Below are 25,437 nucleotides of genomic sequence, written 5' to 3' on the forward strand. Positions count from 1 at the left end.
CCAGTGTGGATGCTTCGTAAATGCTTCTTGAATCCAGGGAAGAGAGATGGTCCCTCTTGTTTTCTCAACTATATTCGGAAAGCATAATGAAGGCTTTGGACTTGTCTCCTCCAGAGTTTGGAACAATAGTGTTTCCTCCGACTAGGCTAGCTTCATTTATTTAGTTATGCAGGACTTTATTCCAAATCGTTTTCGCTACCACCAACTACTACTCTTTGGCACCTCCTTTTTCTCCTCCCTAATTAGCCCCCAGCATGGATTTAGCTAGTGGTTCTCATTTTCAGCAAAGTCCTGATTCTTGGTTTTATTTTAATACATAGAGTACATACATCCATGCCTTGCAAACTGAATTGTAGAACCTTGTGAAAGTTTTCATTGTTTCATTTTATTTTATTTTTAAGAAACTAAACCATATAAGGAATACTACGTGTCTGTTTAATGTTTTCAATTACCGTTAGATTGTAACTTTTCCTTTAGTTAACATTGGGAATCAGCAAGATTTGTTCCAGAAAAGATAGATGAATGTAACATCTACTGCTCTGCATTTTTAGATAAAAGTTTAGCTGATTACATTGTAACATTCTGATGTCACTTAGTTGAATGTGTTCAGTCTAAGATGGTAAGAGAATTTAAAACCCAGGAAAGATTTGGGTTTTAGTTTTCCTTTTCTTTTAGCAGGGGAAATAAGAAACCAATACCATATGTGGTGAGAATTAAATGTTAGAGAGTCTTAAATTTACTATATTTGCCTTTATACTTTTCAAATTCAAAGACAGATGGATTTCTGCTTGTACTGCTTAATTGGTGTTATCTACGACAGGCTCTGTGATCCCTTCTGAAAAACAAGCCAGTCCCCAAATTTAAGGTCATTAAATTTTTCACCTTTTCTAAGGGCTTACTTTAAAAAATAAGTTCTAACTTTTTAGACAAGCAAATAATTATAAGTCACTTCTCATTTGCTTCTATCGTAAGATGTTATCTTGGACCTAAATTATTTATTATCAATGCTTTGAAACTATGAGCTCTGTATGTAAGATATATCTTCATTACATACATATGTTATGAACATCAAGTTGCTGGCTTTAAAAAAAGAAAAAAGAGCAAATTAAAGACGAGTTCAAGGGAAAAAAATAAGAATTTTTTCCTCTGAGAAATAAAGCATTCCTAAATGTAGCATTTCCTTTATTTATGTAGTTTATGATTTCAGTCTGATTTCAGACCACTTTTAGCATAGTTTTGCAAATGTAATCTTATGATTGTAGGTTAATCATTTAGGTACTTAGAAAAAATATCCAAAAGCCTGTTTTTCAGAGGGAGCAACTAAAGCCCATGAAGGAAAATCAATTTGCCAAGGGCCCAAATAACTGTCAGATAGAACCCACGTGCCATCAACATGCAATGCATAGTCATTTCATTTTGCTTTCCTCAATCTACTGTCACCTTTAGAAATATGAATTTTAGCCTTTAAATGGGAAGTGCTTTTTAAAATTGTTGGTTTCATTAAATAATCCTGTAAAATGCTTACATGATTGGTAAACTTGGAGCAATCTAGCCTAGATACACCAAGAGTACCTGACTGTTACTCATTTTTTACCCTGACTTGTTCTGTGATGACCCCTCCCTGCCTCCCTGCCCCATAACCTATTCTTTTCTCCTTTTCTCATCTGTGTATATCATGTGCATGTTAGCCTCCCTTGTGTGCACTGCTACCACCTGGGGTCAGAGAACTGAGAAGGAAAGATCTTTTGTTGCTCCCTGGTCCCAAGGAGCTCACTTTCAGGGCTAGGCAATAGCCACAGAGCAGGCCCAGATTGTTCTCAGAGATGACGGATGCCTTTTGGCTCCAGACATTGAAAGAATGGAGTTCACTGCCTCCACCTGCCTGGAGTTATTCTGTCCCCACCTGGGTAAGCCCAGAAGGGGTACAGTCTTAGAATGCTAGAGAAACAAAGCCTCTGGGAAGAGCTTGACTTGGGGCATATTGGGGTGAAATCAGAAAGAGGGCTTCCCTCCTCTCCAACAGAGGCCAGGATGACCTGCTTCTGAAAGCCTCTTCAGAACCTCTTCACCAATGCCCTAGGATGCCCTCCAGCCAGATTCAGAGAGGGGAGAAAATGGGAAGGGCCAAAGATAATTTTCTGTCCTATGAACTTTAGAGGGCTCGCTGTTGGCTCCTTGTTAGGCACAAAGGGGAGCTACATAAACCTACTAAATGCAGTATGAACCTTCGTTGACAACTACTCTTTGCCTTTACCAATATTATCCAGCAGGAGATACAAAGTAATTACAAATTATTTTATTTCTAAAATTGGTATGGAAAGTGGCCTGATTCCAAAATTTTCCTTTCCAACTAAAATAGCTGGCAAATTCATCGTAACCTTTATTTTATAAGTGGTAGTGGTGGTTGTGCATTGCTAAGAAACAATTTGGGTGGAAATTGCTCTCTTGAAAAAAGAACCCTACATTTTTAGTTTCATTGGGAGTGTAAAAATGAAAAATACTTTTATCAGCCATTTACTAGTATAATTTAAAAATTACTAAGTGGATTTATCATTTAGTACTTTTTCTATTGCTAAATTACAAATATATCAAAAATAAAATATGTATGAAAATATAAAGCAAACATTTAATTGTGTGTGTCATGACAAGTTAACTGAAGCCAAGGGAAAATGGCAAGTAACAGTGTAAGAGCAAGTCTGCAGATAACCTTGGATGAAGTCATTCAAATAATGTACCAATTTAGATATTACTTAGAACAAAGACAGAAAAATTGTATGAATTTAATTTAAATGCATATGTCTCATTATTAACTTATTGACCCAGCTTGACAGGGTAGAAGACAAAGTGGAGCTCAGAGCTGGAACACAGAGAATTCAGTCAACAATACCAATTAAGCAGCTCAGACAGGAACTCGATTTTTTTGCACTAGACTAGTATATAGTGTATATGTTGAAGTAAAATATTCTAATGAATTCAGACCTCTCAACCTGTCAGGCTCCCTGTGAAACAAAAAGAACCCATTTATCATTTCTGCACTAAAAAGATCTGTGAAATCTCAACATGCCTTTCTTGTTAAAATTTAAATACTCCATTAGCCCAAATGCAAACTGAGGCTATTAATGTTTCCAGGGAGAGCCATAAAATTCTCCCTTATAATTTAACCTCTCCTTAAGCATGTTAACTCTTCCACACCTGAATTCTTCCCATTGATCATATGAGAAATTTCTGCCTTTATTTAGTGGACACACATCTATTTGAAAATATTCCTCATGGTTGAAAGGGCCTGTGGTGTGTCATCTAAAGATATTTTAGATGTGCAGTGAACTGAGTTTCCAGAATCTTTTTTTTTTTTTTGTAATATATATGTATAATCCACCTTGATTCTTTACAGGATAGGAAGACTGAATACAACATAACCTAGGGTAAATACAAATATGCCTTAAGGATCCAGTGTGTATTTAAGTAACACACTGCTATTTATTCCCCCAAGTCTGTATACATGACTAATGTCCAACAAAAATGATTAAATGACTGGGTGTTAATTTAGAGATAGTTCACCTGCTGTGTTATACCTAGAGGTTCAAGCCCTTACCTTTAGGAGGTATGCAATAAATGTTTGTTATTCTAGAGATTTGTTCCTGACTATTGAGAATGCTCTATACAAAGGTACAATGATGGATACCACACACTGGCTCCACCATGAGTAATCTGTTAGGAAAAATCTAATATATAATATGTAAACATGTAACGCGCACACACACACACACCAGAGTTCTGGGGTTCCCCAACTTTCCCTGGCTTACTCTCCAGACCTCCCTTCTATGATGCTCTCTGGGTTTCCCTCTGGGCCATCCCCTTTGGGATGGCAGGAGAGAGGAGGACGGCAGGAGGAGGAAGGAAGAGGCTAGAGAGGAGGGCATGAGCACAGGAAGCTGCCCTCATCCCACCTGTTGCCCTCCTGTACCTCTCACCCCGGATATTCCTTTCAGCCTAGGGAAAGGAAGTCTGAACTTTTGTAGAAACAGCTGATTCATGCCCCCAACTTCATAAATGTTTTATAAAGTATAAAAAGTTGCCATTTTTCTTTGCCTCTGGATAAGAAAATTGAATACAAAGAACAATTGTGAATAAAAGAGCTGCCTGCCAAGCTACTCAGGTAACAGAAAAATGCCTGGAAGGACAGACAGGCCAAGTCTCGAAGATTGAGTGGATCCACCCTGTTTATCAAAGATCACACAAATCTTGGATTAATATCCAGGGCTTGATAAACCAAAATCAAAAATGGGATGGGTAAAGGAAAGAAATTATACGTGTATACTACCATTACATCATTTTAGAAAGAAAGGCCCGTGCTTGAATGGCAGCCCCCATATATTTTCTTCGCCTTCATTCTACATTTTCTTGCCACCTACAAGTGGAGATAGTCTGTCTACAAGCTAGAGTTAGTGTGTTGGCCTCTTAGCCTCTTAAGAACTAACCTTCTTCCTGTCCTTTCTAGCCCCTCCCTGGAGTACAGCCTGTAATTTTCCTAATAACTGTTTTCTTTGACTCTTCCAGAAGAGGTGCATTTACATTTTATGAGGGGCAGAAGTTCAGTCCACACTGCTAATTATCCCTCCCTTGTGGCCTGGTGGAGAGACCTCCCTGGCCCTCCCATTTTGTGGGCACCCACTGCTAAGCCACCGAGCTCTTCAGAAAAGGAGTTCCCACATCCTCCCTGAAAGCCTGAGAAATGTTACGGTGATGTTGTCCAAACCACTCTGAAATGACTAACTGGAAGTCTCTCAACTCTCTTTCCTTCCCTAGGAATCCGATCATGGGACACAAACCTGATTGAATGCAACTTGGACCAAGAACTCAAACTTTTTGTATCTCGACACTCTGCAAGATTCTCTCCTGAAGTCCCAGGTGAGGCTTCCGCTTAGTGTTGGTCAGCCTAGAATTCCAAAGGACAAGGAGCAAGCTGGAAAGCTTTGTCTGGGGCAGCAAAAAGACTCTCTTATTGCTAAAAGGATACTTTGTATTTGTTATTGTCAACTGGGTTAGCCAGCAGCCACAGTTAAGGAAGTCTCTCTAGGTTATCTCTGTGTGGGTATCTATTTTGTGGATTCTTAATGAGTTTTTAAGTTCTAGGGTTGTGTGTGTGTGTATGTATATATATAAAATATATATATACACATACAATATATATTTTATATACATTTTCAAATTTTGAATTGATATCCAGGGCTTGAGAAAGAGAGAGAAGAGAGAGTGAGAGATAGTAGAGTGTGTGTGTATCTCAACTGTACTCTGAGCTCAAGGGACTACAAACTATTTAATGTTAAATGTTAATCTTAGTCAAATGAAATTATGAATACAAATTGGATGCTCCTAGGATCCCAGAACTGTCTTCCTGCAAAAGAAAAAGGAAACGTATACTGCATTTCAAAATGAAATATACATCATCATTTCATAATTGCATTATCACCTGCCATTGCATTACCACTTATCTTTCTTAGTGTGGGTAAAAGAATCTCATATTACAAACTGCTGTTAAAATAGCCTTTTTTTCAGAGATGAAAAAGAATACCAAAGAATAATTAAAGGTAAGGATGCAAAAATGTGTCATATGTGAAGATGTTCCCACTAAGCAGCCACCTCCCTGGGGCTATGCTCTGACCCGTGCCTCTGGTGCTGGCGATGTATTCATGCTGACCCATCTTGTCTTCTTCTTGTGAGCAATAACCTATATTCCTCCCATTTGGTCACATTTGGGAATTATGAGACAGAGTTTCTGGCCCATAAAGACTCCAGACCTGGAATATATTTCTCCAGACCTTTGCCATTGACCCATCAGAAATACTGTAGTGCATCTTACTTCTTGACCATCACTTGAATTTTACATAAAAGAAAGCTGTTTTCTGTCCATATGCTTTTGTTATATGACTCCTAATTTTATTGGCATTGATATAGCATCAGGAATGAGGTTCAGCCTATTTTGACTGGTTAGATAATATTCCATTAGTCTTGTATACATTGATATTTGAAACCACTTTTATAGAGTATCAGTGCCTTCATGAATCATGTTTGGCTGCAGTAATATGCCCACAGGACTGTCTCAGTGCTTCCTTTTGAGTTTAATATTAGAATAATATCCCATGCATTTCAGTTATTGAAATGCATTGTAGCTTTCAAGTATGGAATTGAGTAAATGTGCTAAGAAAAACTTTGCAAGAAGTGGTTTATGAAAAGTTAAACTTGCTGCAAAGCCACATGAAAAATCAGTTTTGAAGTAACGTTGCTTTGAGAAAAAAGGAGTCCAGAAACTGTCAGACAGCATATGATTTGCTGAAGGAAAGGTACAGTATAAGGTTGTTTCTCTTGTTGTTATTTTATTGTATTTTCATCTTGAAATATCTCCATATCTTTTAAAACCATCTCACAAAAAAATAAGGGAAGTGCTGTTTTCCAACAAGTATGATTATTTCAAAATGTAAAAACTACAAGCTTTTATTTTTTCTCTGTAGGTTGTTCTGGCTTTCTTACAAGTGTTGTTTGTAAGACTATTTTTTTTTTTGGTGTACAAGTCATGTGGTTCTCATTGTGTTCATTCATGTTTGGATTGACTTTATAGAGTGACAACTGCATATTGCAAAATGAAAGGCTGCAAGCATTGCTGGAGAATTAACCGTTTCTAGACCCGAGACCTAGCATTGCTCTTGTGGAGTAGGAAGATCAAATTCCCCCAAACTGTTCTCCTCTCCTTTCTCCTGCTATCACCTTCAGTAAGGATTGGCTACCTACCGAGTTTTATAGTGTTATGCTAGATGCTGTGTTTGGAGATTGACCTTTGGAAACACAGCATCTTTACCATTCTTGCCAACGCTAGAAAGGACTAATATTATGACTTTCCCTCTCAAGCCTATGAGTACACTGCACAGGCCAAAGCTCCCCGCTGGGAATTAAGCATCTAGAATAGAGCCATTATAGTAATGCTTCTGTGTGGGGAGCATAAAGATTTCCAACCAAGACTGTACGGTGATAAAAACACATGTCAGATTCTGTTTCAGATAAGTGTGTTTTAAAGAGAAGAGATGTTAGAGGATAAGAAGACGTGGAGATCACAGGATAATCACTGGATTGGGCCCAGCGAAGCCTTTAGCTTTTCCTGAAAAAACTGGGAAGGTTTTATGGGAAAATTTGAAGTCTGTTTTTAAGTAGGTCCAAGTCTAGTGGTCTCTTCCTCTCTCACTTGAAATAATGTGAAAGCTAACTCATGTACTTCAGTTCCCCTGAAATGGAATTAGCGGAACCTTTTCCTTTAGAGTTTCAATAATCTTTCATTGTTTTTCGAGACAGGGTCTCACTATGTTGCCCAGGCTGCTCTCAAACTCCTGGGCTCAAACGACCCTCCCACCTCAGCCTCCCAAGTAGCTGGGATTATAGGTGCATGCCACCACACCTGCCTCATTTCAAGAATCTTAAATTAATTTAAGGAGCAAGATGAAGGATGGATCCCCTAAAAAAAATAGAGCCAGTTTTCAGCCAGATAAAACATTGCTAAATAGCGCCTATAATATACCAGGCATTATAGGGTGCTTGGTGAGCGAGGACACTGTGAGGAACAAAACAAATACAGTCATTACCTTTATTACACTTATAGTCTTGTGAGAGGAGAAGGCATTTAGCAATCGTATACAGACCAACATAAAATCTAGCCCCCTGCATCAAATCCAGGCTTCTAACAGATTTTTGTGGGGATTGGGTTTAAAGAAACACAGAGACGGGATCTCACTATGTTGCCCAGGCTGGTCTTAAACTCCTCGGCTCTAGCAGTCCACCTGCCTTGGCCTCCCAAAGTGCTAGGATTATACGCATGAGTCACAATGCCGAGCCACGGTTTTGTTTTGTTTTAAGGCCAGCAGAGTTATAGTAAAATATTTATTGCCTTCTATGACATAAGTAAAGGGCTCAGGTCACCCATATATCTGTCTTACATTCCTGTTGGTTATGATAGCTTTTGTTGTTTTTTAATAGTTAGAGATCACTTGTAAAGACTGAAGGTAGCCTCACATTGCAGCTAACAGATTGTGCAAATGGCACAAGATTGATTCCTTTGTACTAGTTTACTCCTTATACTAGTTTTTAAATATGGTTTTGAGATTTGATTTGACTATTTCTTCAGGATTGTAGGTCTCACTCAAGACCACTCTGAAAGACTTAGTCATCTTGAATAATATCCTTTGAGCAGGAATCTGGAATATGAGTGCTTTCTCTACACAAGGTGGGTGGTGGGTGCCTTAGTTTCCAAGAATGTTAGTCCTGTGATCTTTAAGCCCTGTCCAACTCTGGCATACTGTAATTCTTGGAGTGGTCAGTCACTGGGTTCATCTTACTATTACTTTGCCTTACTCTTGCAGCATTGCCTTGCCTAAAGATCACTCAACAAACATTTGCTGCGTGCCCAGGGCAGGTCTCTGCTGATTTGCCTTGATGTAAAGCCATTCCTGGCCACATCTAAGCTGGCTCAAGTGAGAACAGTCATCTTGAAAGAAACGGTTAGGTGTTCTTTTATGAACACTCTCTAATCTTACACTCAAAGGAAAGTTCAGTAGTTGAGTCTTTTCAAAATAGAGCAACAGTCTTTTGTTGTTGTTTTGAAACAGTCTTAGCTATGTCATCGCCCAGGCTGGAGTGCAGTGGTGCAGTCCCAATTCACTGCAATCTCAACCTGCTGTGCTCAAGTGATCCCCCCACCTCAACCTCCCGAGTAGCTGGGACCATAGGTGTGCACCATCACAGCCAGTTAATTTTTTGTATGTTTTGTAGAGATTGGATTTCCGCATGTTGCCCAGGCTGGTCTCAAACTCCTGAGCTCAAGCGATGTGTCTGCCTTGGCCTCCCAAACTGCTGGGATTATAGGTGTGAGCCACTGTGCCAGGCCAGAACAACGGTCTTATATTTCTTTATATTTATGATTTTAAATACTATCATAAAATTTTGATTTACCTATTATATCATATGTTTTTTGTACCCTAATCATGTTGGATGAGAATCATCTTGGACCACAGAAGGAAAGCTAGACTTACCATGCTGTACAGGGTTTATTTCATTTTCCATTGCCATTTGCTTCTTTCCCAAATTTGACTTTAGGACCATCTATGTACAGTAGTAAAGAAGGATATCTCCCAGGGGTTGTAAGAAGTGCCCCATAATTACCTGTGGTAGACAGACACCATTTCAAAACAAGCAAACAAATAAAAGCTGTTCCCAGGACAAGTGACATCAGACTGAAAATCAGTTTCAATTTTTATTTTTTCCGATCATTTTGCCACTTTTATCTACCTATTGAAATAATGAAAACATTTTGATCATCTGACTCCTCACCAGCAGCAGCCTAGCATAATGATGAAGAGTGCAGATTCTGGAGTCAAACTGCCTTATTTGATCATAACCCCGTGTTTATTTGCTGTGTCATCTTGCACAAGTTACTTAAAACAAGGATGAAAGCTTCCACCTCATAGTTTTTTGGGTTTTTTTTTTCTTTCTTTCTTTCTTTTTTTTTTTTTTTGAGATGGAGTCTCGCTGTGTCACCCAGGCTGGAGTGCAGTGGCACAATCTGGGCTCACTGCAAGCTCTGCCTCCCGGGTTCACGCCATTTTCCTCCCTCAGCCTCCCTAGTAGCTGGGACTACAGGCGCCTGCCACCACGCCTGGCTAATTTTTTTTTTTTGTATTTTTAATAGAGACAGGGTTTCTCTGTGTTAGCCAGGATGTTCTCGATCTCCTGACCTCGTGATCTGCCCGCCTCAGCCTCCCAAAGTGTTGGGTTTACAGGCGTGAGCCACTGCACCCGGCCCCACCTCATAGTTTTGATGCAGATCAAATGAATTAAAGTGTGTAAAGCTCTTAAGACAGGATTTGTCACATGGAAACAAATGTGAACAAGTGCTGTCTCCCTTGTGGAGAATCTATTTGACTTGTATATTTGGTGATTGTTATTATCTGTGGGAAATGCTGGGTATTGATATTTGGCTGGTTTCCTTTTTGTAGGAATTTTAAATTGGTATTCAAGACGTTTCTCAGAGAAATGATTGCTTTCAGCATTCTCAGAAGGCACAGAGCTGCTGCTGATGTGTAAAGGGTGGCAACATTCTATGACTGAGCTTCTAAGGTCCTTTGGGCTTGAGAGCAAAAAGCCAGCAATGCTTTAAAGTGCTGTCTGGTAAAGCAGAGCCTGAGAGGGGGGTTGGAGACCATTTGCAAAACGGTCCTGTGGGTGCCCTCGCAAGGGCTGTCAAGGAACATGTGCACAGTCTTGAGGGCTGGCCTGCTTTTTTGCTATGATAACCCATCCATGGTCACTTCCTCCATGCTGTTCTACGCTCGCTTTTCTCTTCTGCTCCCACCAATCAACAGGTGACTACAGACATTGCCAGGTTTAAGAAACAGATTTCTTGTGGTTTATTTTCTTAGCTGAATACACAGTAAGACCTTGATATATTTACATTTTGTCACTAGTTTTATAACATCTAGATCACATTCACAAAAATCTTCATCAAATGTGATGGATGGTGTATATGGGCAGTTTTGTTTTAAGAACCGATGCCTTTTTCCTAGAAGATAAACAAACCACAGTTGAGCATCTTTAGATTTGTGCTGAGTGATTGCTAAAAATACCTTGCCTGGAGATTGTTTTTTTTTTTTTTTTTTTTTGGCGGAGTCTCGCTCTGTGGCCCAGGCTGGAGTGCAGTGGCCGGATCTCAGCTCACTGCAAGCTCCGCCTCCCGGGTTCACGCCATTCTCCTGCCTCAGCCTCCCGAGTAGCTGGGACTACAGGCACCCGCTACCTCGCCCGGCTAGATTTTTGTATTTTTTAGTAGAGACGGGGTTTCACTGTGTTAGCCAGGATGGTCTTGATCTCCTGACCTCGTGATCCGCCCGTCTCGGCCTCCCAAAGTGCTGGGATTACAGGCTTGAGCCACCGCGCCCGGCCTGAGATTGGTTTTTGATGGAGAATTAGAATCAGCCCTTTGAATTTCAGTCATGCGAATCTTCTCCCTTTGACATTAATGAGGCACGGGTTACAACTAATATTTACCAGTTGAGTGATAAGAAAATGAGAAAATACTCTTATAAAAGGTCCAAGAATATTTTAAGTCATCTTTCTCTGTCTAGACTTGTGTGTTTAGTCTGTCGTGTGTAGAATTATAGCTTAATTGTATGTGCCTAGAATACATCAACTGCTGTATGACAGGGAGTAATGAATGTGTTTTCAGCCCTGCTCCAACCTTTAAACAATAAGGCACACAAATATATGTTCCAGTGGCATTCAAGGGGCTGACTCACCCTCAGGGAACCTGCAATTTCAGAGGGAAAGCCGATTCTTTATCCTCATATTTTCTGTGTTGTTTGCGCACACCCACAGGTCTAGGTACATGTCCCCATGCCCATGAGGCTCTGCTCATCTTTCCTCATTGCACATCATGCTAGGTTATAGGAGGAATCATGGTGTGTTAGAAGAAAATGACAGAGAGCATTATTTTCGTTAAGGTAACCAGATCTCTGTTTAATATTCCTTGAGGTCATTGCTGCCTGCCTGGGAAGGAGACTCCCAATTTAATGCAAATCCCTAGCGTTTCTCCCACTTGCCCCATGCCCTGAGCCCTCCTGGCCCAGTTGCAGGGGACAGAGTGATCGGCAGCTCCTCATGCTATCTGCTCTCACCCCAGTGTTCCCATTGAGACTTTGCCACCCAAGCAGCAGACTGTCCAGTCACCCCCACCTGCATCCTTTTGTAGCAATGAAAGAGCCAGACCTTCCAAGGAGATTAGAATTTTATAGTGTACGCAGCATAAGGCATAATTCCTGTGAGCTTTACATCTTGGTCAACTTTCAAATTTCAGGGTTCTTTATATCCAGATCCTCACGTACACGATGACTTTTTTCCCTTGGTGCAGGTGTGGCCAGCAGAAAGGAATAAAATGGTGTTTCACTGCCGTGTTCAGGCTTCCTCATTCCTCAGGGTAGTTAATAATGGCTCATTCAGACCACCATAGAAATACCTATTCATCTCACTTTTTTTTTTTTTTTTTTTTTTTTAAGAGTGGAAAGGATGTTTTACTCTGCTGACTGTAATGGCTCTGACGCAGTTCGTAATGGGCACTGTAAAACCACTCAGCATAGACAGGCATAGGCAGGAAGGTAGCAGAAAATTGGCTGCCTGGGCCCAGGAGCCATTTTAGGAGATGTCAATAACCCCTCCATTAAACCCAACTAAGTGCGTTCCACGACAGCTGCTAACCAAGGACAGCACCTCATGCTGAGTGTCACTGCTTTTGTCTTCATCTCTGGAGACCAAAGAGAGCTCATGATTTTTGTTAGTAGAGTTTTTTTAAAAAGGTTTTTTTTTTAAAAGTATGCAACAACAGCAAACCATCAAGCAAGCACAGTCCCTTTGCTTTTTCTGCCTGCTTTTTGGTCTTCCGGGGCAGTTTGTTTAGCTTATGGTAGCGTACTAGAAATAATGGTAGAAGATGAAGAATAAAGCATAAACTAATAGATCACTTTAAAAGTGCCAAGTAATGTTTTTGAGTGCTTATTAACAAGAAAGCAACTGTAAGGAAATATTTGGAAGAATGAAGTATTTCCCACTGTTTATAATATTTTGTTGGGAAAATAAGTCATTCACAGCTTTAAAATTCACTGTGTTGTTCAACAAAGAAAGAGAGTTTCTTTTTATTTTTTTTAATCTCTTTTTGTTTTTGACACAGGGTCTCCCTCTGTCATCCAGGCTGGAGTGCAGGGGTGCAATTATAGCTCACTGCAGCCTCTGCCTCCTGGGACGAAGCTACCCTCTTGTCTCAGCCTCTGAAATAGCTGGGACTACAAGCCTTCCACTATGCCCAGCTAATTTTTTGATTATTTTGTACAGAAGGAGTCTCGCTCTGTTGCCCAGTCTGGTCTTGAACTCCTGGCCTCAAGTGATCCTCCTGTCCCCGCTTCTCAAAGTGTTGAGATTACAGGTGTGAGTCACCCTGCCCAGCATGAAAGTTCTCTTAATTTGCAAACTGTGTATATATGTCAGAGAAAGAGAGAGAGAAAGAGAGAGAGAGAGAGTGTGTGTGCGTCTAATTCCTAAAGAAGAAAGGGGTGAGAATGGAGAGTATAATAAGCATTGCATTTTGATTGTTCAACCATGGGTTTAGTCACAATGACAAAGGTTACCCAGGTACCAGCACCCCACTCCCAGCTGCAACCCAGGACTAATTAAATGCTACCTAGGCAACGATCAAGTATCCCCAAACATCATACTCCAGGGCTTACCCCTTTTGTTTTCTCGGCTGTGATCTAAGGGTAATTTCTATTGCATGTGAAGTCAGATTTCCTTGGTCTGAGAGAAATGTGAGAAAGTAAGAGGTACTCTGGGGAAGTGCACTTAGTGCGCTGCGGGGACTGGAGAAATTAACATAAATACAAGACAATAATAATGTTATTTTAGTAAACTCTTCTAGGTTAAAGGATTGCCTATAGTCAGGACTGGTGAAATGGATGCTTATAGAAACTGCAATGAGAGTGTCTACCTATGATTTAAAAAAAAAAGTATGTAATTAGGAATGAACATTGAAAAGCTAGGGTAGTGTTTATTGAACGTGGCTCCTCTCTGCAGTTGTACCGCACCTCATTTGAAACGCTCAAGCTGAGGTTGCCTCTCAAAATTTCTGCCTTGCATTCCGGAGGAGTTAAGATGAAATATGAACATCCTGAGGACTGTCTTTGTTGTCATAGAGGAAAGTCCTCTACTCATGCACTTTACCATTAATCTGGCCATTTGTTTCTCAGTAAAACAGGTTTTCAGTAGGAACTGTGAGTATACAAGCCACTGTTGAGCATTGTGGCTCAAATTCAGATTTCTTGTTAGCATCTCACATGGATAGTGCGAGGAAAGAACAGCTATTCCCCTGAGGGAGCAACATGCTTTTAGTGCACCTGGCCCCAGGAACACTGCTCTACACAGATGTGGCTTTTTGGATCCTGAAGTATCCATCAATGGGAATGTCACATTTGGAGAAGTTATCCTTATTGCAATAAAATTAAAGATCAAATAAGTTCTGGAACCCAGGTGAGCAATGCTTTCTTAGTGCGGAGCCATTTTGAGCAGTTGTCTCTTGTGCCTTTTAAAAACCTCTCACTTGGAAGTTTTGATGTGTGAAAGATGTGAAAACTACCTAAGAGAATTCTTCCTCTTTTTGATGGAGCTCGATGCCTGTTTAGGGATGGTGTAGCAATTGCTCTTTTATCTAGAATTCCAGATAGTTTCTCAGCTCAAATACTAGGAGTTTTTGGCGGTGCAATTCAATCGAAAGTGGTATTTGGCGTGAAGTTCCAGCAGCCACACAAGAGTCTCAAGTGCCTTGTGGTTAGTTTACTATAATGTGCGTATGTGTTTGTGTGTGTGTGCTTGCATACATGAGAGAAGGAGAGAGAGAGTACCTTATCATGTTCACATCTATTGTAAAGGAGACAATCTTTTCATTCTATATGATATCTCCTTTTAGAAGGTGTCCTATTATCAGCCAGTCTGTCATTAAATATTTATGTTCCTGCAGCAAGACACAGTTCAGTTCCTAGCTCTGCAGGCCATAAGAAGACTTGTAAGTAAATCCTGTCTTCAGTTGTTTACAATTGAGTATGGAAATAAGATAACTAATGAAACAAGCCAGTCTATAATAAGTGCCAAATGAGAATTTTTCAAGGAGGTCCTTCTGTAAATTCTGTTTGTTCAGGCTATTTAAAAAAATCTATGTGCATAAAAAAGCATTAAAATAATATTATCCATGCAAATTGGGGCATAAATGCAACAGATCCTAGTGCACTGAATTCTCTTTGTGACCAGGGAATTCTGAATCCAGACTGAATTAAAATATTTCCTAGTTTGGAGCTACATTTTAGATTAAGCCCATTAATTCAATGATGAACAGTTAGAATTGATAATTTAAGAATTCACCCTTCTGAAATCATGTGAGAACAAAACTCCTGACCTGGATGTATAAGCTTAATTTCAAGGCTGTCTTCTTCTTTGAGTGCTGGAAAATTGTCCATTGGCAGACTCTAAAGTCACTAGGGAAGAGATTGTGAAAGTGAAATATTTTAAGGAAATAAATGTGAAGTAATTGTTTCACTGCCCTGAGGCTAGAATGGGCACTTTGGAGAGTCTCTGATTCAGCTGTCCCTGTGTCGGGGGAGGCAGGGAGGGGACACCAATTGCAAGCTGCTTTCCAAGACCCTCCCCGCTCCAGAGAGAGGAGGAAGCCTGACCTAGTGCCGCAGCTCTGGGCCACACCTGAGACCATCGTTGCCCATGGTGCTCCCTGAAAGTCGCTGTCAGTCTTTTCCTTTTCTGTAAAGGGATTAGGCTAGATCAGGTCATCTTAACTTTGTTCTGCCAGCCAGTAGTTCTGCAAAACATTAATAGTCAGTGGAAAATGATTTCATGGTGACATAAATTTGAAAACTGTGACATATTCAATCTAATTTTTTGAGGAGGCATAAATTATATGTACATAAACTTGTTCAATTTTGTCTAACCATACATTTCCTTAGCCTATTTGACTAGTCACTTCTATCACCACTCTCTCCCATGGATCTAGATTCCTATAGAACACAATTTGGGAAAGAATGGATTAAATGATTGCTGAGTCTCTTCCAGTTTTTTTTTTCCATTCTATGAATTTTTGCTAAATTGCCTCATCACTCATATGTAGATGGGAGCTTGTCCTACTTCATTCAGCTTACAATGGCTTTTAATCCAGGCTTTAAACAATCAATGAAAGAATTTAATTTAGAAAAAGCTGCCTATCCCATCCATGAGGATTCTTAATTTTAGGAAAGATGCACAGCTCTATGACACGCAGGCCGATTCCTCAGTTTTAGGGGATCTTGGCCCTTGGCTTTTCCCATCTGTTTTTACCTTACAGACAAACCAAACAAGACAAAACTTAATCATGTTTGCATAATGTCAAACACTTGCATAGAGACTATCCCCAAAGTCAACTCATGGGTGTTTTATCTTCACAATGCCAAATAGGAAATAGCTACATATGTTTCCCATTAAAAGGAGAATTTCCATGTTGGTGTCTGGTGTTGCACTAAGCCTCAGGTTAGCTGCTTATTCACAGATCTTTGGAAGGAGGCTGAAGATTGAACCTGAAGAGTTCTAGGGATTGTCTGCCGGTCGAGGGTGTTAAAAGTCCCAGGCACATTGTTTGTTATCGCTAACTGTTAAAAGTCCCAGGCACATCCTTTGTTATCGCTAACTGTTGAAAGTCCCGGGCATATCGTTTGTTATCGCTAGCTGCGGATGGCCTGCATTTTAATAAGCATGGTCAACTGTGCATATCTTGTCATGTGAACTATCAATTAGCACACCATAATTTAACAAGTTAGTACATGCAGATATGAACACCCTTGGGAAGGAAGCAATTTTCAAATCAAATTATTATGACAGTGTACAATTTACATGCAGGTAATCATTATCAGAAAGTCATGATTATCCAGAAGGAAAAGTGATTTTTATGGTACTATATCTTATGAATGGCTATTGATTTTTAATACCTTTAAGGTAAAAACTTCAATTTGTTCCATCCCTAATTTGATCATATTTGCAAAAAAGCGTTAATTCACTCATTAAAACCTAGGCATCTGACGGGTACAACAAACCACCATAGCACGTGTATACCTGTGTAACAAACCTGTACATTCTGCACATGTATCCCAGAACTTAAAGTATGATTAAAAAAAAAAGTTAAAAAACCTAGGTGTGATATTGTGCGTTTACAGCAAACCTTACCAAGTATTCTAAAATAACAGAAAGAAATAATTTATGTACAATAACAACACTAATGATAATATCTCTATAGGTAATATATGTTGGTTAATCAAATATTCTAGCTAATTGAGAGTTGCCAATAATCCCTTATGGGATTATTATTTTTCAAAGTTGTAGAATCCAATAATACAGTCATTTCTTTTATACAAACACCTCAAATTTATCTAGAATTAACTTAGAATTTCCTAAACCAAATTTATACATTAGCCCAAGATATACTTAAATTATTTATAGAAGACATGAACTTACAAATCTGTTATTTCTTCTCCCACCCAAATAGAATAATATTTTCAAAGAGAGGTTTTAAAAAAAAAAAAAAAAAAGAGAGATTGTTCCCCTTAGGCAGATACTGCCATTTTATTGAAAGATAGGCCAAGAGATACACATTCAGGCAAGATGAGTGCACACCTTGCTACCTACTTGGAACCCAAACTCATAACAATGGAATTGAATCTTCCTTGGAAGACTCAGGAGGAAGATCATCTCCCTGTGCTTCAGGGTCCTCATGATGAACCCTGTTGGTAATTATACTGTAAACATGAGGGTGTGTGGATTAGTAGCGATTTCTTATTACTGAAATGTTAGTGAGCAGACTATTTATTTTGAGGTGGTGTCCTCAATACTAATATGATTGTGCTTCAATATAGAACAAGGAATATCCCTGGATGTTACAGTGCTTCTGAATAAGAGTCATTGATTGCAAATATTGTTTAAAAAAAAAAAAAAAAACACTCAAAACTGCTATAGAGAAAAAAGAAAGTGTGAAAAAAGAGACCATGGCAATCTTCTAGGTTATTTGAAGGAAATATCTCAGTTTGCAAATATGCAATAGCCCACTGCATTTGCACTGTTCTTATGTACATACAGTGGGGTGCACCCACCTCTAAGTCCCAACCATTTTTTTCTTTCTACTTCCTGTATCCCCTTGCCTATGAAAACATAACTTGTATTTATTTTATTTTTTGAGACAGGGTCTCACTCTGTGCCCAGGCTGGAGTGCAGTGGCACCGCCATGGTTCACTGCAGCCTTGAACTCCTGGGCTCCAGTAATCTTCCCACCTCAGCTTCGCAAGTAGCTAGAGCTGTAGGCACATGCCAAGGCAAACAGCTAATTTTGTATTTTCGTTTTTTAATTTTTGTAGAGACAGGGCCCTGCTGTGTTGCCCAGGCTGGTCTCAATCTCCTGGCCTCAAGCAGTACTCCTGCCTTGGCCTCCCAAAGTGCTGGGATTACAGTGTAAGCTACTACATTTGGCTGAAAATATGATTTTTAAAATAGACAATTGCCTTCTCCATTGCACCATCTCCATCCAAATAAGCTAATAAACACAAAATCCAACCAAAAGGTAAAAGAGATGAGAAGTGGGATTATTTTTAAAGGCTTAATCACTTGTGCTTTAAGATTTATCTGGAATATCTTTAGATCCTGGGAAGAGACAAGGTTGTCTATCTAATTGTGTAGCCATTTACATGTACATATGTAATTGTATGTGTGTGTGTGTATGTGTATGGCTTTGTTTTTATATTATATCAAAATATATTTCCCTTTTCAAGAAGCATTAGAAGATCCAAGTAAATAGGGCCGGGCGTGGTGGCTCATGCCTGTAATCCCAGCACTTTGGGAGGCCAAGGCGGGCAGATCACTTGAGATCAGGAGTTCAAGACCAGCCTGGCCAACATGGTGAAACCCCGTCTGTACTAAAAATACAAAAAATTAGCTGGCCGTGGTGGCAGCACCTGTAGTCCCAGCTATTCGGGAGGCTGAGGGAGGAAAATTGCTTGAACCTAGGAGGCAGAGGTTGCAGTTAGCCGAGATTGTGCCACTGCACTCCAGCCTGGGTGACAGAGCAAGACTCCATCTCAAAAAAAAAAAAAAAAGGTCCAAGTAAATGTCTGTTGATGAAAAAACTGACACTTCCTTTGGGTTTACGTCCTTTCCTTCCGTTGTCTTCTCTTTGGTATCCCTCACGCATTTTCCCCTCTCTACTGCAGTCACCTATTTCCCACTTGTTTTTCTTCTCTCCTTCTTCTTTTTCCTATTGTGTCCTCCCCGCCACCAATCACTGGCTTGTGGTCTACAAATAATGCTGGTTTGGGGTTATTTTAAAACATCTAACATGAGATCAGTGCCTGCTTCTTAAAGAAGCATTACATTATGTATTAGTTATACAAATTATTAGACAATGTCTTATCTTTATTTTATTGTTTTAAACATAGAACAGAGACTATTTGGAGCCTTTGGAATAACATTCCAGCGTATAAATATAAATGAAATACTTTGGCAAATTAACTCTCTCCAGGGGTCATTTAGAAATATGATTCTGTCATCAGATAGAAATTCTATTGCTAGAGTCCTTTAGCCAGCAAACGGATTTTCTATGCTTGGTAAGCAAATTCATCACAAATTTGAAGCTAGTTACAAAAAAAAATAAAAATAAATAAAAAATAAAAAAAAATCCCAACTTACAATTTAAAAAGAAGAAAAGTGAAAAAAAAAATGAACAAAAAGATGAAAGAGCTTAAATTAAATAATCACAGGGATACATTGTTTAATCTTTCAGAATTCTAACTTTTCAGAAATGGCTTTTTCCCAATGGCAACTGAATCATAAGAAAAAAGGAATGCAATTATCTTTTAACCATTGAAATAAGGAGGTCTTAGGCTAATGGCCCTTGATAAAGAGCCTTAGAATAGTGCCAGGCATGTCGGCTTAGTATGTGTATGACAATGAGTGATGAGGTGTCATGGGCTTGAGAAACTAAAGTTAGCTCTTAGGTTTGAAAAACAAACTGCATAAGAAATCTCACAATTTTTTAATTATCTGTATTGCAAATGATTTCTTTGTTGCAGATTTCCTTTAAACATTAAGATGTGGTAAAGTGTTTATTTACAAAATCTGTGAAGTACTTTTCAGAGACTTGGCAGTCTCAAAGCTCTGGTAAAGAGCCAGTGTCTTGAAACTGCATGGACAGAACCCTTAAGGAATGGAACTGGGGGCAGAAAATCTGAGCTTTAATCCCAGTTCTACTGCTAAGTAGATTTGTGCCGTTGTGGACAAACTGCCTAGCATTTATGAACTTCAGTTTTATTATCTCTAAGGTCCTATTTGTATTAATATTCTCTGATGCAAGTGAAAAAAGTCATTCAAATAATGTTTTATTTTAAAAATAGTTTACATGTAAAGTTGGCAAACATAGCTGATGTATAAACCAAGATGTGTGGTTTTCCAGAAAGTTTTTTGAGATTCTTAGGACACAATTACTTGCTTGGCTGAATATATTCATTCCACAAATATATTGTTTGTCTGATGGGATCTGGTACTGTGTCAATGCTAAGGTTAATAAAAATAAGCAAAATAAGTAAATGAGGACACAGTCCCTACATGGTCTCTCATGGAGCTCTCAGTCAAGGTGAGAAGACAGACGTTGATGAAATAGTAACACAAATATGTATTACAAGCTGTGCTAAGTAGGAGGGAAAATAATACGGTGCTATCTAAATATGTAAAAGGAGAAACTGATGTAGTAAGGGGTAAGTAAACTTTAGAGCTGAGATTTATGAAGAGTGCTTTTTATTTTACATTTAAGACATTGGCCACTATATTTTCCCTTTTTTAAAATTTATTTTTCCCTTATGTTTCCCTTTTAATAAAACATTAGCAATTCAGCCAAGTTTTATAGGTATAGAGTATGCAGATTTATCCTGGACTTAATATGGATCAATGTGAGGTTATAATAGCACATTTCTGAGGAAATAGGAACAATTAAATAGAAGTGATTTTAAAATATTTTCATAAGATATTCTTGTAAGGATTACACTACTCTGCTCTAAGTTAAGAATCAAGTAAAAGAAAACTATCTGAATATTCATTGGCCTCTTAAAAACATGGGATTGGCCGGGCGCGGTGGCTCAAGCCTGTAATCCCAGCACTTTGGGAGGCCGAGGCGGGCGGATCACGAGGTCAGGAGATCGAGACCATCCTGGCTAACACGGTGAAACCCCGTCTCTACTAAAAATACAAAAAGAAATTAGCCGGGCGTGGTGGCGGGCGCCTGTAGTCCCAGCTACTCCGGAGGCTGAGGCAGGAGAATGCCGTGAACCCAGGAGGCGGAGCTTGCAGTGAGCCGAGATCGCGCCACTGCACTCCAGTCTGGGCGACAGAGCGAGACTCCGTCTCAAAAAAAAAAAAAAACAAACAAAAAACAAAAAAACAAACAAAAAAAAAACATGGGATTGATTACAAGTTTGCTGGGCTGCAAAAATTCTAATGATAAATAGAGAAAGGAAAGCAACCAAAATTTCTGAGATCAGAATGGAAAGGTTTGTGTTGTAACATAATCTGGGCTCCAGAGTCCCAATAGAATCGTAGCTCATGTCCATGGTACTTAGGGTTAATTCAGTACCTTCCTCCCAGTGTCTTCTCTGTACTTGTTTATGGGTTCCTCACCTGGTCATTGTTAGGCCAGTCATCTCTCAGAGTGTTTGCTTTCTTCAGGCCAATGGTATGCAGCCTTCTCACACCACATCTGATCATCTTTCATATGCCATTTACTTTTTGGTTGAAATGTCCACTTCTCTACCATGTTGATTGATATCTCTTGGTCCTATGTGATGAAGTATCTAAAATTTCAACTTTTGCATATAAAGATACTTCTATTACTTGGAGGATATTACTAAAGCAAATAACCTGTATGTTATTTAGAACCATTGGCCCTTATTGGAAAAAATAAAGCCTGCCTTCGCCATTAAATCTAATGAAGAACAGATTTTCTTGTTCTATGTAGTATTTTACTTGAAGGTGTTCATAATTCAGTTGCAAAGTAATTTTCTCAGTTTCACTTGCACAAATCTCAGCTGATCTGAATCTATCTGAAATTAAAATATGGTGTCAGGAAATGTTGAGACACAAGTATTTTTCATTAATTTTTTTTTCTGAAATGCGCTGAACCCTTTCAGCCTGAAGACTTTCTCAAGTAGCAAAGTTCTTTCCCATATACTCTTATCATTGTTTCTCTTCCTGTTCTGATTTCAGCCTTAAGAATATTTATAATTCTTAAAATGGAACTTCTTAGATCTCATCCTCCAGCTCCTTATTTCCTCTTGGATCTTCTTCTGTGTATTCTAGGAGAACGTTTCACATTTGTCCTGTACATCACTGAGTCAGTATTCTGCAGGATTTGTTCTGCTCTTGAGTGTCTTAAATGCAGATTTAAATTCTGCTATTGCATTTTGTATTTCCTTGAATTCTTTTGTTCGTTCCACTGGGGACTTCTTTCTAAATCTCTGCCTGTCATTCAGCCCACCCTGTTTTTATTGTTCTCTGTTGTTTCATAAAGACAACATCTGCCATCTTTTATAGGAGCCAAGTGTCATTTTCTCAAATTTTATTTTGTTCCTATGGAAAGTCATTTTTAGAGATAGATTTTTTTCCACCAAATCTCGAGACAGCGCTCATTTTTCCTCGTGCTGCAGACTCTTTTCTAAGGTCCCACTTAGAGTTCTGTTTGTTTCCTCCTTCCTGTATAAGAAGGAGGTTCAGGAGTCCCTGCAACTCCCTGTCCAGGTTCAACATTTGCCAGCAGAGGGTTGTGGGGACTCCTTAGCAAGTCTTGCTGCCCACTTGGGAGCTGGCAATTTCACTCTCTCATCTGGAACCTGGAAGTCAGATTCAGGTGTATACCCTCCACCCTGGGTCCATGGTCCCTGAGCAGGCGTGCATCTGGCGTGGGATGCTAGCCTGAGAAGAAATAGTCTGTCTTTACTGTCCAAGCTTCTGCCTCTAATCCTGGAGAATTAGATAGAACTTGTAGGAGAATTAGATAGAACTTGCATTTCTTCTTTGTACAACTATTACACACCATGACCAGCATGTACTCCTCTCCAGGATCCTCCTGCCTCTGCTTGTACTTACAGGTGTTTTTCCTGAGACAACCATCCAGCTCAGGCTGTAATGCAGAACAGCTCTGTCCTCTACCCCCAGCTCTGTTGGGCTCTGAGGTGAGGTGCTGGAGGAGGGGTGGAGAGCGGTGGGAAAGGAGGTATCAGATACTCTGCAGTAAGCTTCTTTTTCCTGTCTTGCATCCTAGGATTAGGGGCAGGTATTTGAAGAATGTGTCAAACTTTCCAGCCTTCTTTGAGTCCAGCAGAATGGTTAAGCGTGGGGGCCCAGGAGCTACAGTGGCCAAGTTCAAACATGTGCTGCACCTCATGTCTGAGTTCTCTGTGCCTCAGTTTCCTCATCTATGAATCTACTTTACAGAGGATTTATGAAAATGCAGTAGCTATAAGGCATGTAAAGTGTAGAAATAGTGGCTGGAACATATTAAGTGCTCCATAAATGTCACCTATTGTTAATACAGCTACTGTTTTCTTGGGGGAAGAACATGTATTTGAAAACGTGTAATTCCATTCCCTTTGGTGCAGTTTTTCTTCACCCCTGAACCTTCCCCACAACCTTTCAGCATTTAGTCAACTGTTTACTTTAAATCACCATGGTGAGTTTTTTTGTTGTTTGTATTTTCCTGAATTTTTCAAAGCTATAAATTTGGATAAGACTATGTTAGGCTCTTCTACTCTGCTACCTTGTTAACCCACCAGGCTTCCTAATTCTGACCCAAAGCAATCATTAAATGATGTAATCTTCATTTGTAAAAATCTGTAATACTTAGGGAATGTGGTACACTTTTTGATTTTGGTACACTTCAAAGGCATATGTTTGAGAGAGATTTACACATCATTTGTTTTTAAAAATTATCTGATACGATTGATTGGATTCATGGTAAACGGCACATTATTCTTATTCTAAGTAATATTTAGCTATTTTGTACTATAAACCAACAGTTTACCAAATACATTTTTAAGAGATGTTTAAATAACAACACTGTTACAAAAAACAAATAGTCTTTATTAATGATTAATGCTTTTAACTTGCCATTCAAGGAAATGAATAAGAAATGTTGGTAAAGCAGGAAAAGCTGATTCATCTTGACTCAGTGTTCAAACCAACTGTACCATTTGCCACTCTATAAAGTCTACAGTATTATTCAGGCATAATTGGTTCAGGATTATGGTTTCATTACAGCATTATCAGTTCACAAGAGCCAAACATTTCCATTTTTCTTTATCTAATCAGAATCTTTCACATTTCAAAACTTTATATTAATCCCTTTCTTCTTAATGGATATTGTGGAAAATCCCTTCCTGCAACCTCCAGCTTCCGCCAGAAGTGCCACATGCATTCTTATGGTCACTATGTGAATACCTTATGAATGAGGGCTTTCTTTTTTAACTTTAGTTCTTACGTGTTTGTGAGAGTTTTGTGTGTGTACATGTTGTCTTTTGTGACACCACAGTTTGATTTGATTGAATAAGAAAAATGCAAGTTTATTTAAATTGCTACTTGGGGATATAAACTTTGCATCAGAACATCAAGCCTGAATCCATGGTCAGTGAAGTCCTTTGATTTCTGCTCCTTTTAGTATTGTCACAGCAAGACTCCCCCACTGCATTAGTGGGTTCCATTGTATTCCCAAGGAGGGCCCAGTGAGAAGGGCTTGCCTGCATCTCACAGCCACCTCCCTTCTTCTGCAGAGTAAGCCTTGTAATTACAGCAGACATTACATTTGTCTCTAACTTCTATGGGATGATGTCATTGCATGTCAAACAGGGGATTAGCATGAAGAGAGAAGTCCTATTGACATTTTCATTTTCATTAAGAAGAATTTGGTTTTGCTTCATTTTGTTAACGAAAGCTGTTGTCTTACCACATAGGATAATTTTTTTTTTTTTTTTAAAGAAAACTTGAAAACGTAGAAGCAGGCATGTGCTGACTGCATGAATAAAAATATACTCTGTAGTGGCACTCTATCAATTAGTGAAAGCGTCTGGGACACAAAGCATGCCTGGGAAATCTCCTCCTTTTCTTACAAAAGCAGAATATCATTCTTCTCAAAGCTCACAATGGCCTGGGCCCTGCTGCAGAAAATGTTCCTGAGAAAGGAAGGCAGAGACTTGGCCACTCCTGAGTGGAAAAGGAAGGCAGGCGGCTGGTCCCATCAGACCTCTGAAATGTTTTGCTTTTTCGTGATGGCATTGATCGAGTATGTCTTAAAGTCTCATTCCTTATGTCTCAGGGAACTCTTAGTTCCCTGCCCATATAAAAAAATTAATCAGGAGCGAGGTGGAATCCTGATGCTTCAGACGCTTTGAGCTCAGAGCTGATTTGGTGGAAGAATATAATTTTTATCAGTCATTTCCAGCCCCTCCCACAAAAATAAACATAGGAAGAAAATCATTGTCAGACTTGGGGTAGGGAGTCGTGGCCTCATTTCAAGCAATCTACCAATAACTCTGAGTCAGAAACTCTAGGTTCAAATACCAGCTCTGGCTTTTACTGGGCTATGTAACTGTGGGCAGCTTACGGGATTGCGCCGAGCCTTAACTTTCTTTTTTTTTTTTTTTTGAGATGGAGTCTCGCTGTGTCTCCCAGGCTGGAGTGCAGTGGCGTGATCTGGGCTCACTGCAAGCTCCGCCTCCCGGGTTCATGCCATTCTCCCGCCTCAGCCTCCCA

The 25,437-nt window shown here is 39.4% G+C and overlaps 1 protein-coding gene across 1 annotated transcript in view; it reads left to right on the forward strand.

Annotated features, from left to right (window-relative positions):
- Positions 1–25,437, forward strand: part of MAP1B (microtubule associated protein 1B) — a 103,782-nt gene that overhangs the window by 3,496 nt on the left and 74,849 nt on the right. The window contains 1 exon segment of the mRNA NM_001265687.1: positions 4,807–4,908. Within this exon segment, the coding sequence (NP_001252616.1) occupies positions 4,807–4,908 (102 nt within the window).

This window comes from Macaca mulatta, chromosome 6, assembly GCF_049350105.2.
Source record: "Macaca mulatta isolate MMU2019108-1 chromosome 6, T2T-MMU8v2.0, whole genome shotgun sequence".
In the NCBI taxonomy this organism is placed as follows: Eukaryota; Metazoa; Chordata; class Mammalia; order Primates; family Cercopithecidae; genus Macaca; species Macaca mulatta.